General features: G+C 39.4%; 1 protein-coding gene across 1 annotated transcript in view; it reads left to right on the plus strand.

Annotated features, from left to right (window-relative positions):
- PTPRM (protein tyrosine phosphatase receptor type M) overlaps positions 1-16,048 on the plus strand; it is a 650,464-nt gene that overhangs the window by 296,374 nt on the left and 338,042 nt on the right. The window contains exon 6 of the mRNA XM_008159881.3: positions 13,867-14,041. Coding sequence (XP_008158103.2) covers positions 13,867-14,041 — 175 coding nt within the window. The remainder of the gene's footprint in view (positions 1-13,866; positions 14,042-16,048) is intronic.

Here is a 16,048-nt window from a genome sequence, read left to right on the forward strand (position 1 = left end):
GGATAAGAATTATTTTACATTGATGAAATAGTATGACATGTGTAGGGAGATTCTAGGAGAAATAAATTTTACTTTGTGATATTACCTGACATAGTCAAAGGAGATATAAGCAGCTGGTGTTTTGAGTAGGATGCACCAGGTAAAGCAGGAGGAGCATTGGGATTTCTCCTCCAAGGCAACCTGAAGGTCTCTGGGCCAGGATATGAAATTGAACTTGGAAAATTGCAGGTCAGGCTAATTCAGTTTGTTTTTGACCCAAGAACCACAAAAGCGTTTATTCTTTTTTTTCATTTTATCAAAAGGTTCATTTGTGTATCTTGCTTCCAAGAATCTGCAGTTCTGTCATGAGAAGGAAAGGCGGAAATGGTCATGCTTCAGAATTCCCCTGATCGAGGGTCCAGGATCCTAACACTGCTCAGCCTCTTCTGTCTCCTTTTAGAGATCCAGGCCGTGGAGCAAGGGTTCTGGAGAGTTTGGACATTGTTAGGATCTCTAGGTTGTTCCTCTCTGTCTCTTCTTTCAAGAAGAGGAGGGAAAAATGGATAATGTTTCAGATGGGAGGTTAATTCATCTGCCTTACGTGGCCTGGATAGTCCTAGAAGATTTTCAGTCTGGAAATCTGGAAGTATGTGCCAAGTAAAGAGGGAGGAATGTTTACTTAGGTCCCTCCTTGAGATAGAAAGAAAATTTGACAACTTTTGATGGGTTTTAATTTCAAAAATCTCCTTAGGACCGTAGAAGTAGACTAGAGAACAAATCATGCTCCCAGCGTGACCCAGTTTGAGACAAGGCCATGGACATCTCTGAGTGGCACACAGTCGCAGCCAGGAAGTTTCTACAGAGGATGAACTTTGAAATCATGAAGCAGTCCATTGTTCTCTTCTGCATCTCTCCTGCTTATAAAAATGCCATCCTTCATTCCCTTCATTCAAAGGAAAGAGAGTTGGCTCTTGCCCAAGTGTAATAAAATTATGTTTGTCTCTGTTACAAGAAGTGATGTCCACTAACCACAAAGGAAAAGTGGCAAATTACATAGTTTCTGTTTATTTTTAAAAATTAAAAGCTAATTATGACTTTCATTCAAGAAATGAATATTACACACATCCCTTGTGCTAGATATGTGATGGTTACTTATGAAAATGTTGCTGTAGAATAAGGCAACTACCTACCCCTGGGATATAGTCTCCTTTGCCAAACTGTCTTTTCACTTCTATTGAGATGGTACCTTTACCATATAAATGGCTTGATTCTTTTGCAGGAAGTGAATGATACCTTGACAGAATGGTTCTTTGATTCATGTAGCACTGGAGTATGTATAAGACAGCAGCAAAATCATCATTTTTTTCTGGAGAAATAATCATGGTTAAAATAGTCATTCAAAAATACAAACATGGGAGATTACTTTCTAATTGCTTCTTTGAAGAAAAGTTTCTTTTTTGTGGAGAGCAGCTACAGTGTTTGGACAGGTTCAAGCCTCAGACTAATGAGAGGCATGGTCCTCTCATGGCAAAGCTACGTGCAAGTCCTAGCTTGGAGGGCAAAGCCCTCCCAGTATAATTATAGCCAAAGGCTATAGTTGTAAGCTTGAACCTATGGTCTGAACCTGTGGTCCCACGTGTGATATGGGCTGTGGGAGGTGCAGCAAGTAAACAAAGCTTGATCAGGTGCATGTAATTGAGTAGATTCTAAACCCACGAGAATGTTGTCAACATCTTGACCATACCCTTACTTTGCCTCGTGGAATCTGACTGTAAAATAAAGACTCGGCTTGCAGGTTGTGGCACTGTCTCTCCATCAGAGAGCAGTGTCCCATCTAGACACAGCTTTGTTCTCGTCTGTGTTTTCTCATTTCTTCACCGCCCCCTCTCAGGCTCACCGAACCTGGCTGAGCTGGCTCGGCACACTTTTTACTTTTATTCTAGAAATTTTAAATACATTCAGAGGTAGAGAGAATAATATATTCAGCATCCAATTTTAACAAGTAACAATATGTGGCCAATTGCTTCATCTATATTTCCACCTGCTTCCCATCTGATTATTTTGAGGCAGTCTCAGTCGTCTTGCATTTAACTTGTAAATGTTTCTCTAAAATAGGAGTTGGCAAACTTTTTCTGTAAAAGACCAGATAGCAAATTTTGCAGGCCAGTCTTTGCCGCAGCTATTCAATTCTTCCATTGTAGCAGGAAAGCAGCGACAAACAACATATAAAGAATGAGTGTGACTGAGTTCAGTACAGCTTTATGTATGGACACTGAAATTCAAGTGTCACATAAGTTTCATTGTCACAAAATATTATTCTTTTGAATTTTTTCTACCATTAAAAATGTAAAAACTATTCTTAATTTGTGAGCTGTACAAAGCAGGGCAGTGACGGGGGGCAGGGCACAGATTTGGCCCAGACCTCTGCTCTAAACGATAAGAGCCCTTAAAATAATAATAATAATAACAATAATAATAATAATAATAATAGTCACTATGTAAGCCTTAGATAAACAGTGTTCACATTTCCTTGACTGTCTTATAACTTTATTTCTTTTAGCAGATTCTGATTATTTGCATTGTGATGCAATAAAGTTTATGCTTTGCAACTGGATGATTATCCCCTAAGTCCTTTTTATCTTAGGTTCTCCATCCATTTCCCCTTATTTATAGTGGTTGTTATTCTTGTTGAAACTGTGTTTGTCCTGTACAGTTTCCCATATCTTGAATTTTGCTCATTGCCTTCTGGTTGTGTCATTTAACCTATTCTTCTGATTAATATTGTATTTCTAGCAAATTATGGCTCCTTTTGTGATGTTATCAGTTCATTGCTGATTATTCCTAGCTTTATTAATTCATTGAGGGTTGGGCTGCAGAATGGCTCAATTATATCAGTCCTTTTTGTTTGGTAGCTGGAATACTTCTAAAAAGAACTCTTTCATACCAACTGTTCGGTTACCCTGATATATAAATCATAAAGGGAAGATGGCATAAATACTTGATACTTTGTCTTTTTTAGCAAGTTTCCAAAATAATGATGTAATTCACTGACATCACCTAAAAGTGACCAAGTGGATTATAAATATTACTAGAAGCCCGATGCACGAAGATTCGTGCTAGAATGGGCTTTCCTTTCCCTGGCTGCCGGCACCACCTTTCCATTCCAGCCCAGCCCCTTTCTGCTCAGGCTCAGGAGCTGCCTCTTTCTGCTCCGGCCCCTCCTTCTCACACTGCCAGAGGCCCTGAGAGACCGGGGGTGGGGCAGAATGCCTGTTTCATTGCCATGGCAACGACGCAAGCATCCTGCCCCCGTCACTCGGTGGTGGAGTATGCAAATTAACCATCATCTTTGTTGGGTTAATTTGCATATCACTCCTGATTGACTGGTGGTGTAGCGGAGGTACGGTCAATTTACATGTTTGTCTATTATTCAGTAAGATTGTCATTGTTTTCATTGGCATTATCATCAACTTGTAGATTGAACACATTTGATGTATTTTGATCCATCATACTTATTATCTTTACTAGACCCTGGTGCACGAAATTCGTGCACAGGGGTATGTGTGGCCCTCAGCCCAGCCTGTACCCTCTCCAATCTGGGGCCCCTCAAGGTCCTGGTAGGATCAGGCCTAAACAGGCAGTTGGACATCCCTCTCACAATCCAGGACTGCTGGCTCCCAACTGCTCACCTTCCTGATTGCCCCTAACTGCTTCTGCTTGCCAGCCTGATTACCCCCTAACCACTCCCTGCCAGCCTGATTGCCCCCAACTGCCCTCCCTTGCAGGCCTGGTTCCTCCCAACTGCCCTCCCCTGCTGGCCATCTTGTGGCAGCCATCTTGTGTCCACATGGGGGCAGCTATCTTTGACCACATGGGGGCAGCCATCTTGTGTGTTAGAGTGATGGTCAATTTGCATAGTACTCTTTTATTAAATAGGATTGCTGCTTAAATCTTCCACACCTAAAAAGTGGGGCATACTCAGCATGGATGATCCCTGTCCTGGGCCATATGAGATGGCTTTCTTGCTTTCTGGTGTGATAATATATTCCAGGCTTATGTTTTTACATTTTCTACCTTAATGACCTAGAATCAGCTATTTCTTCAGGGAGTCCTGATTCTTTTTTAGTGGGAATTGGTCATTAGAAATTATAATCTGACCATAGAGGTATTATTACTGTTATTTATTTTTTCTGGATCTTCCCATCAGACAGAGCTGGAATATATACACATGCACACATTCACACATTTTAAAATAAAATCTATGTCCTGAGATCATTCTGACAATTCCAATTCAGAACTGCAGGGCTTTCAGCCTCCATTATCTTGTATCTTTATCTTTTCTCAACTATGTTTTCTGAAAGAGTTGTGTATTTTAATGCATATTGATTGAGGAAAAGTGATGTTCTTAACAGGCCATGTTTATGACTAGCCTAGTCTTTTAATCATGGATGGTTACTCAGGCACTGCCACCTTCCTCATATCAGGGTGCCATTATTATAGTTTTGAAATAAACAGAGTCAAGTCCTTGCCTTCCACACCCAAATATTTAGCCCAAAAGGAAATGTCAATCAGTGTCAGGCTCCTTAGTCTGATGAGGCTGGGTTAATTCAGTCAAGAGTTGAATATTGCCCTGGCTGGTTTGGCTCAGTGGATAGAGAGTTAGCCTGCAGACTGAAGGGTCCTGGGTTTGATTCCAGTCAAGGGCACATGCCTAGGTTGTGGGCTTGATCCCTAGTAGGGAGCATGCAGGAGGCAGCTGATCTATAATTCTCTCTCATCATTGATGTTTCTATCTCTCTCCCTCTCCCTTCCTCTCTGAAATCAATAAAAATGTATTTTTAAAAAAGAGTTGAATGTTTACTTTAATACTAAAGAACTTCTAATTTCATTGATATTCATAATTACTGTACTTATTATGTATATCCTATATTATTTGGATGAACTTCTAAATGAAACTTAAACACAAGTTGCCTAAATAATATTACTCAAATATTACAAATATATAATGAAATGAACTATATATAACTATCAAAATGAGGTTCTAAATTTCTATAATCAATTTTTTTACTCAAACATACCTATAAAGGCTGTATGTTCAAATACTTTATCACTTTGGATATCTGCATATTATTTAGCTATATCCATTAGCCAATTAAAGTATACTTGTGAATATATATTTATAGTCCATGATAATATAAGTAAGGACTTCTGATTATAATATTCTAAATTGATAAATATTTGGGTTAGCTTGGTTATTGCCTAGAAATCAAAGGTCGGCACTATCTCTTTTTTTATTAAAATAAAAAACATATGGGCTCCAGAAAGTAGATTTGCTGAGGTATTCAATTATTGTTGGATTTAGATTACATAAAATGTTTTAAACAAAATTATTCCAGGCCCTGTTGATATTATTTGTGATCCCAGTGTTAAGAATTTCAATCAGTATCTTACAAATGAGCATATTGTAAAGTGGAATAATAGAGACTATTTTCCCTATTGAATAAATGAGAGTGCAATTTAATCCCCACCTGTATGGCTAAGGAAGGGTGACTGGCCCATATCTCCTCTAAGCATTTGCACTCAGAGGGGCTACAAATTGCCTGGGATTGATTAATTTTCTCCAAGTGCTGCTAACTTCCCAGACCTCAATTTCTTTCAATCATTGCCCTGATTATTGCAGAACTATTTCGGAAAGACTTAATATGTATCTTTTTGCTGGTAAATTACTGCTCATTTAGAAGTCCTAGAGTTAGTCCACTGCACAAAGAAGGTTGTAAGTCTAATTTAAATAACTATAAGTACTTTTTTTTTTCTAGTTTGCTCAGATTGAAATGCATGCATGGTTAAAAATTCTCTTGTGTTTCTAAAAAGCTGTATTTAACCCACCAAGATCATTTCCTCTCACATATGACCATTATGGTGGTTTCATTAAGTTAACAATCGGTCAGCAATTTTTTTTTTTTTTTTTTACAACCCTGGACATTCAGATGCCATGCTTTGCACTGAGCATGGTTTTGTTCTCAACAATCAGGCCCTAGGCTCTCTCTTCTAGTGACCTCTGAGATTGTGGAGAACAAAGGGAATGCCCATCCTTCCTGATTTCTCATTGTCCTGCTCTAATGGTATTAAGAACATAGTGCTGCAGTCCTTAACAGGACTGCCTCCTTCTAACAGTGAAAATTGAGCTAAAACTGGCTGACGGATTTGCTCTCTCTACCCAAATGTATGTTTTCATCATTTTATTCTGCCAGAATAATAAAGCATTTCCCCTAGGCTCCTGGATGCTCAGGAGTACTGGAGGTTCTGAGCACATTGTCCTGTCCAGTCATGCCTGTCAGGTGGAAAGGCACACAGGGAAGGGGACTCATGTGCTGTTTCACACCTCCTTGCATCAGAGAAAACTGACGGACACTATTACCCACGCTTCCCTGTTTAATTCTGACCAGAGGAAGGCTATCTGGGGAGCAAAAGGCACTGAAAAATCAACTTGGTCAGTCATCCATTCAGTGCCTAAATCCCTTTTAATATTACCATCAGCCCTCCCTAGGAGGCACCAGGCATGGTGTTCATACTGGAGAAACAGCAATAAAAAACCTGGCAAAGATCCCTGCCTTTGTGGAACTGTATTCTAGTAGGAGGAAATAGACAATGACTATAACAAGTAAGAAAGTAGTTTGTTAGCAAGTGATCAGTTGCATTCAGGAAAAGCTAGTCAGGACATAGGGGTAAGCAGTTGCCATGCAGAGGCCCTAAGGAGGATTGTACCTGGTGGTAAAGAGACATAGGAGCCCGGCTATGGCTGGAGCTGAGGCAGAGGAGTGGGAGGTCATGGCAGAGTGATAGTGGAGTTGGGGGGGAGGGTGATGGTGGGTGCGGGTGGGTAAGACTGGCTGTGTACATTCTTGGAGGTCACTCATTTATTCCCAAACCTAAAAACTGAACATTCTCCATATCTCATTTAATAGCAAAACCTGCCCATTTATTTTTGTAATTCATATGGTGACAAACATGACCTGAACTGATGTGAAGCTACTGATGACCTCTGTTTTTCCTCCTTCTAGTCAATATTCATATCTTTTGGTACAGAAACATCAATGTGTGGTTAGAGGGTGCTGACTCAGGCTCTCCTGAGGACATCACAGTATATGCACCTTTATAACATTAAAAATATACTGAATTCAGAGGTGCATTTTACCCCAAGAGTTTCGGGTAAGTGATAGATCCATATGGCCATGACATTCAAGTACAGTTCCTATTTCACATGGCCTGCTGGTGGTTTAGAGCTCCTGAAATAAGCTATCCTCTCCCTCTTGAGTTCTGTTTCTCACACTTACAAGCTCTTCACCGTGGAGAAGACCAGCCCTTCAGTGTCCTGCTCACGTTCCTCTGAGCAAGCCTACTTCTCGTTTGCTTCTCAGAGCGCGGGGTGCCAGAAAAATGTGCTGTCTTCTGGGAGTGTTTCCTAGCGCCACCTCTCCAGATAATTTATATTAATACAACTGAAAAGTGAATTAGATTTTTTTAAATTTCTGATTTATCTTTATGTTGAAAGTATTACAGATGTCCCCATTTTTCCCCCAATGGTCCCCTTTACCCCACCCCTACCTCCCCAGGCCTTCATCACACTATTGTCTGCGTCCATGGGTTATGCATATATGCAAATAAGTTCTTTGGATAATCTCTTCCCACCCACCTTGAAATATTCATATACCTTGAAGTGATGAAGGTGTTCCTCAGTCACATCTCCAAGTATCTACTTGCAAAGTCTGATTTAATAAGAAGGAAGGGCACTATTGATTTACATTTATTTAGATTAATGATTATCTTGTTAAATTTATTGTTTGGCTTTGTTGAAGTCTCTCTTTAATCCCATCTTATTCACTCACGTTGATTGTCAAAGGCATTATAGTACACGTTGGAGGAGAGAAGGAAATAACCTGAGCCAAAGCTCCAGAAACATAACGTCCACCCCCACGCTGATGAGCAGCTATGGACTCTGGTGGTTCACAGGTTTCTCGTCCACACCACTTGCCTGTCATTAGTCCCATATTACTCTCCTCTTGTCCACAGTGATAACAAAGTGAGGAGCGAAATCTCTCGCCCCACCCAGTGCTCTGAGGACATTCTCTCATTTTTCCTCCATTAACCCATTCATGTAAATGACTTATACAGGTGTATCATTTTTTATCTTTTACACCACATTTTACTGGACCTTTTCTGTATTTAGATACACAAATATCGCCATTGTATTGCAATGGCCTACAGTATTCAGTATAGTAACATGCTGTACAGACAGGCTTTTAACCTAGGCTGTACCATATAGTCTAGGTGTGCAGTAGGCTACACCATCTAGGTTTGTGTAAATACACTCTGTGATGTTCACACAAGGATGAAATTGACTAACAATGCATTTCTCAGAATGTATCCCCATTGTTAAGCAATGTATTACTTTACATCTGTGTAAAACCCCAGATTTTTTTTTAATTATCCCGATGCTCATTGTATTAGTGTCCTATTGCTGCTATAACAAATTACCACAAATTTAGTAGCTTTATGATCATACAGTAGCTACTATGATCTGGAGGTGAGAGGTCCTAAAATAAGGTGATGGTATGGCTGGTTCCTTCTGGAAGCTGTCAAGGAGAAGCTGTTCCTTGCCTTTTATAGCTTCTAGAGACCGCCTTCATTACTTGCTCATGGTCTCTACCTCCATCTTCAAACTCATCACTCCAGCCTTTTTGTCTGTGGTCACATCTTCTACTGCATTTGACTCTCCTACCTTCCTCTTACATTGTGATGACATTGGACCCACCTGGTTAATCTAGCTTAATTTTCCCATCTCCAGCTCCTTATTTTAATCAGCTCTGCAAACACACCCTTTTGCTGTGTAAGGGAACATATTCACAGGTTCTGGGAACTAGGAAATAGGTGTCTTTGAGGGCTATTATTCTGCCTACCACAATAGTGGGCAATGTTGCTAACGAGGGGCATGCTGAGCCTAAAATATTCTTTTATTTTCCCTATTGGTTTCCCTGTGAAAGATTAGTTGTCCAGTTTTAGGGCCTGGGATATAAATCTGTTCATTTAACAACCTCATATTTCTGTTCTACCAATGCCACCTTTTTTCCACTGAGGCTATTATTATTCATAGAGTCAGCAAGTATTTGTTGGGTTCTATTTCTTGTGCACCCATGTAATGAGTGAGCTGTGATTCTTGACTTGTGAACCTCATAGTCTTCTAGAAAAGAAAGATGTTTCTGCAATACAATACATAGTTTGTTGATTTTATTTCTTAAATATCTTTAGAATCCTTTTCTTCTCATCTCTAATTTTGTCATTTGTTACTGATTTCTGAAAATATATAACCAACGTCCCTTGGTATCATTTGGGCTCCCACACTCTTTCCTTCAGTCCATTACCACACCCATGTGTTCATGTCACCCTTTTACCTAAAATCCTTTTCCTGGCATCAATATAAATGATAATCCTCAACATGTTATATCCCTTGATCTGGTCTCTCTTATGCTCATCTTTCTAGCTTCATCATCTGCTGTTCCTAGAAGCACTTTTGTTCTAGCCATGTAGAATAAATTATACTTCCCCCATGCTCTCTTGTCTTGACGCTTGGAGAGTTTTTTGTTTTTTTGTGTGTGTGGTTTTTTGTTTTTTTTCCCACTCACTGGGCTCTATTCTCCTCTGTCAGTGTCTGATAAACCCCTGTTTATCCTTAAGCCTGGCCTCAAGTAGCTTTTCTGCAAAGCCAACCCTCACACCCCTGTGAAAAGCCACGGCCAGCATGGCTTGTGGTTGAAAGGCTTGGAGAAAGAGCTGATGCACAAATTGACACACAAGAAAAGAAAAATTAATTTTGAAATTATGGGGGGCAGTCAGGGAAAAGCTTAACTGTAGTAGTTAAGTTCCACTGAGTGTCCTTTCCCAGCTGCTTTTATTTACTGGAATACACAATTGCCTTTTAGGAATGCAAACAGACATATCAATGGTAATGTTTAGTAAACAGTAAGATTATCAGGTTTGGGGGAGTTGGCTTTAGGCCATTGAGTCAGTAGTAGGTAATAAAATGCAAATTTACCCCGTGAATATCAAAGGAGTCCAAACTCAGCCTTCTGGTGGACTTCTTGCATTTATATTAATTACTGTTGATCTTGGTTTCCAGCACACCCCTCTCCAGCAAGGTCCTCTTTTCCTGGGTTTACTGTTTTAGGCAGTTCATTGCTCTGTACTATAACTGTTGCCTTACTTTTTCTGTTTTTCTAATATGACCGTAAATTCAGTAATGTAAGGAATTGCTCTTTTAACTCCACGCTCCCCTTATATTAACCAAGTATGTGCATCTTAAAACATTTTTACTATGTGTTGGTTGAGTGAATGCTTGGATCCTTGTACATCTGAATGATTTAATAGAAAATGATCTGCAGATTTGAGCAAGATTTATGATATGGTATGGATCCTAAATTTGAATGATTGCTAGTTAGCATTTGCTTTCTCCTTCCTATGTACTTTTTTCCCCCCAAGAAGCTTAATCTAACTTTCTCTGTGATTAAATGCATGGGATTAAAAAAAAATAAAAAAGAAGCTTATTCCTGAGAATTAGGGTGACTCATTAGAGTTACAGGGAGTTGTTAGTTTGAAGCTTTTTATTTTAAAGGATAAATCTGTGGCATGAAGATAATAACTATGAAGCAATACTCCTCTCAACATATGAATAAATTCAAAAAGGAGGTTTTATTAAACTTGAGTGCCCTCAGTACAGAGATTGAATGTTTGTGAGGGATCAATGAGTATATACTTCAAAATATTTTGAATAAACATTCTTTTGAGATAGGCTTATTCATTAGGAAAAATGCTACAGGATTACTATAGAAGTATATTCTGACAAGATCCCTGCCACGAGTAAGTAAATAAATAAGTAGATAGCACTTTTTGTTATTATTATTAGTAAACAAAACAAATAGTTACAGATATGAAATCTGCCTATATCCTTAGGGCTTAATTTTTTCCCCTCAAAACTGGACATTAGATTTATTTTTTCAGTTTGAAAAAAAGACAAATTAATTTTATAGAGTAGTAGGTCTAATATTACTCTTACTGGTAGAATTCGATTATTTACTTATTTGTTGGAGAGGATGGTAGATTGGATGTCTGAAACTCATGGAAGAATGGTGTAATTAATAATGCTATATTGGTTTTTTTAATATTCTTATTGATTTCAGAGGGGAAGGTAGAGGGAGAGAGAGATAGAAACATCAATGATGAGAGAGAATCATTGATAGGCTGCCTCCAGCAGGCTCTCAGGCATATGTGCCCTTGACCAGAACCGAACCTGGGACCCTTCAGTTCGCAGATGGAGGCTCTGTACACTGGCTAGGGCTGATTTTGTTTTTTGTTTTGTTTTTCTGACTTCTTGGTGCCCTCTTCAGACCAAATTTAGGAGACAAACATAAGTCATATAAGGCATATATATAACTTCACATTCTGATTTATGATTTTTTAAGCTATTAATAAAGGTGTTTTGACAGATAATATTGAAGATGATGTTGGTGGAACTCTTTTTCCCCACTCCTGATGTTTCCTTCCCTGTAGCAGGAACTGTACTTGTGCAGCACTGCTGATGCCTTTTCTCTGCCAGGCAGGAGCTGCCTAGGAAGGAAGCTCTGAGCATGCACAGCCCAACCCTTTCTTTGGGAGCTAACTCCCTATGTGAACCCTGTTCCTCCATCCCTTGAGTTTTACAGCAGCTCCCAACATACAGGAAGGCCTTGTGATTTTCTAATGCGGTCTGTGGCTGTGTGGGTGAGTCGTTTTAATTCTGTGCTTTCAGTATTAGTGAGCCCATTGTTACTGCACATCAGCCATATTCTGCAGCTTCAGTAAAAAGGTGGTATTTTGAGAGTTTGTCTGCCTTTCTTCTTGAACTCATGTGTGGTGCCAGTCAGTATGCCAGTGTCCTTGAATGCATCTTTAAATTCTCATGACAACCCTGAAAGTGAGTTGTTTCATGTTCTTGTTACAAATGAGCAAAGGGAGGCTCTAGGAAGATAAATCACCTTGAAGTTAGGTTTGACACCCTGGTCAGTCTAACTCCCACAGTCATGTCCATTAGGACATTCTGTCAAAGAAAATATCACAAATAAAAGCTTTTAAGGACTTTGCATAATTTATTTCTTTTAATTTTTTTAAATTTTTATTTTTTTTTAATTTTTTAAGTAGTTTATTTTTCTTTTATTATTATTATTTTTTTAAATCCTCTCCTGAGGATATTTTTCCCATTGATTTTTTTAGAGAGAGTGGAAGAGAGAGGGAAAGACAGAGAAATATCGATGAGAGAGAAACAGATTGGTTACCTCCTGCACAAGCTCCGGACGGGGAGGAGCCTGCAACCAAGGTACCTGCCCTTGGCTGGAATCGAAACCAAGACCCTTCGGGTCCACAGGCTGTCGCTCTATCCCCCGAGCCAAACCAGCTAGGGCAGGACTTTTCATAATTTAAATCACCAAATAATACATATGAGTTTTGTTGTTTTGTAAACTAGTACTTTCATAACTATAAATACAAGCATTTTAATATAGCCTGCAAGTCCCTGAATGCAAACGTGCTTGCCTCCCTCCTTGGTTCTACTGGCTGTCTTACCTACATCCAAGACCTTCAGCTCTTTTTCACCACTCCAGCTTCCTGCTCCTGTCCCCTCCCCCTTTGCCTACTTCAGATCTCAGTTCCAATGTCAATTCCTCAAACTGACCTCCCAAGGCCACCGTCCCTAAAGTTGGGTCACATTGTGATTTCTGGCTGCCACCTGATCTGTCCCTTCATTACTTAAGCCATCGTTGGTGATTATGTATTCAGGCTTATACTTCCCACTAACTGAAGCCATTTTTCTTTAGTTTATTGTTGTGAGCCTAATAGTGTCTTAACACAATGATAGCATGGGAATGGCACCCCAAAATGGTTGCTAGGTGAGTAAATGGATATAGTGTGTGGCATCATGCATTAGCTTTAAGGTCTTTGCGCATTGTTTTCTCTTAACACCCACAAATAGCATTTTAAATATAGTCTCTTTCCTGATAATTGTAAAAAAAAAAAAAAACACAAAAAACTAAAATTGGTAAACTTCTTTTAGGCTTTACACTTTAGACAGTATAGAATGGATTTCCAAGTATGCAAACTAAAAACTTACTTAATGTATCAGGGATAGTATACGATGAAGCTGCTCCAGTGGTGGGACCTGCTTTATGTGGTCCTGAGACTATGGGATGTAAAAAAGAGCTGTTCTTGTTGCATTTCAGTATCAGGTAACGTTAAGCATATACTTCTGCTTGGATTGTGTACATTCAGGAGCAGTATCATAAAGCTTGGACTAGTCCTACAAACCTACTCAAGAAGGAATATGCTAATGCCTACTTACATTTTTAATGTAATTCTTTATAAATTGTTTATTTGTTCATATATAAAATGAGGTCAGTCATAGGGTAACGTGTGAGTTAATTTTGTTTCCTAGCCAAGCGTGAAAATAATGATAACGTATTATGAAAAGACCAAATATTGATAGTTTGGGAGCAAAATAAAGAATTTTTCCATATGCTTTTTTTCTCCTCCTGTTGAGTTAATTTAACATAATTAATATCTTGAAGGGGCAAAAACAAGACATGTCTGCACACTTAATTTTGCATCCCTCAATCTTGAAATTGTTGATACAGCAGAATTTCAGTTTCCTGGCCAGCTGTTCTCCTGGAACAACTGCCCATGGGTAATAAGCAATGGAACCAAGATCTGTTTGGAATTAACATCAATGATATGTCATCAGGTGTCTTGCTGTTTTGATATGACAACTGATATTATTTCTTTTTGCCTTCCCCATCCCCATTTATACAGGGCATTGATGTACGAGATGCTCCTCTGAAGGAAATAAAGGTGACTAGCTCCCGACGATTCATAGCTTCATTTAATGTCGTGAATACGACAAAACGAGATGCTGGAAAGTACCGCTGCATGATTCGCACAGAAGGAGGTGTTGGCATATCAAACTATGCTGAATTGGTAGTTAAAGGTATTTAATGTATTTTTATACCCACCCAAATAGTCTGTTAAAATAGGTATTTTACACGGTAGTGAGTTCATTATTTGTTTTAAGCTCACACTTATCCTTGTATGTTTCTGAACAGTAGTTTGTTGACAGGCTATATTGATGGATTGCATTTTTTAAGTACAAATTTTGCACGTGAGCAATATTTTTGAAAAATGTATTTTGTTCACGTTGGTTTAGTTGCATGCGAAGCAATGAATGTGCTCTTGGCAAGTTCTCCTTCCAACTCTGTATACAGAAATTACAACCTATAAATATTTTTAAGGAATAAAATTTTTTTACTGATAGAAAATCACTTAAAATGCAAATATTCACCAGCCAGGGTGTTTATGATAGTAGGGTGGTTAATAAAATGAAGCAGTGTCAGTATAAAAATGCTCAGTCATATCACACAAGCCATGTTGATAATTCTGAGTTAACATTTATAATGTTACAGTTAGGTTCTATTACCATATTTTGCATGACTGAAAAATTGAGCCGGTATATTCAGGAAGGTTGGGGATGAGGGGAAAAAAAGGGGGAGGGATAAGTTTTCTTTACCTTGCTTAATGCTTTTTTGTATGTGAGCTGAGGAGTTTATAGTATTAAACTGCTAAGGCAAGTCTTGGTCCAAGACAGGATAATTGGGACTTTTAGATGTACCATGAGAGATGTTTAGACAACGTGTGCCAGACCATTGCTGTTTCATCTCAGCAGAATAGAATGATGCCTGTTTTTTAAACTTTCCCCCCTGAATTTGCTAAATATGGAACATAAAATTGATCTCTTTTAAATGAGCTATTGCTTTTGCCAGGAAAGTTCTTTATATAGGCGGTTTTAAAGACTGCAGGGTTCAAACCCCGGCACTAGCCATGTGGGCGTGGGCCAGTAGCTTATTCTCTCTGTGTTTTTGTTCCTTCATCTATAAAATAGACATAAAATATTACCTGCCTTATAAGAAGGACCACAAGCAAGAAGTCTGTGAACAGCACTTAGATCAGGGTGCCCAATAAGCAGCCAGCACCTGTTGGTGCCTGATAGGGAGGGGGAGGAGGACAGGATGATTCTTCCTCTCTGCTCCAGTACATTAGTGCTCTTCATTTGGGAATGCATGTCGGTAGGACTTTTCCAAATTAAAAAAAATATAAATGCCTGCCTACCCATTCTCCCCTCCCCCACATCACCCATGTTGAATCGGAAGCTTGAGGGAGATAGTCCGTTACAAAATCGAGAGGTGATTTTGGCAGGTGCTTCTGTTGTGGAATCACTGCTGCCGGTACCAGTCACCCCTACCCCTGGCTTATGAGAGAAAACATTTACCGGTGAGCCTCCCTCCAGCATTCTTAATGGGCAGCAAGAGTGTTCGGTGTCAGGAAGTACACTCCGAATATCTGCTTGAAAATTATTTGCCAAATCGGATCCCATGAATTTTGGTTTCTAGAGAATCTTTTACGAGCTGCTCTGGCTAGTGTTTGAGTTTAGGTTTGGTATTTGTAAGGAAACCGAGACACTTCATAGGCGTGCTCGCCAGCCTCTGCTGAGCATCTGGGAGGTGAGGTGTCTCCCTGTAGAAAATGGACACTGTTTGCAAACCCATCCAGTAGAGCAGCCACGGTGTTTCCACGGCTCAGTTCTTTATTGTCGTCGTTATTCCGTAATTTTCATCTTGGTTTAGTTCCTTGTGACGGTTCCTGATTTATGGTTGCTACATTAGCGTTGCAGTGACCAGCCACAGCCCGTGTTTTTGAGGCATCGTGCTTTATGATCAATACGATGCGAGTCAAGTCACTTCTCTAAAAACTGCCTCTGTGGAAAAGTTAATTTGTTGGAAGCTGTAAGTGAATTAGAAATGTCTAGTCTGATAGATCAAACAAACCCACAGAGTGGGTGGGTTCATGTTCACCCTTATGCAGCATAAGTTTTCCTGTCGTACGACAGCATAGAGGCACCTTGGCTCATTGTGATACAAATATCCAGGCGCCTGTTCCCACC

The sequence above is a fragment of the Eptesicus fuscus genome, chromosome 12 (assembly GCF_027574615.1).
Source record: "Eptesicus fuscus isolate TK198812 chromosome 12, DD_ASM_mEF_20220401, whole genome shotgun sequence".
In the NCBI taxonomy this organism is placed as follows: domain Eukaryota; kingdom Metazoa; phylum Chordata; class Mammalia; order Chiroptera; family Vespertilionidae; genus Eptesicus; species Eptesicus fuscus.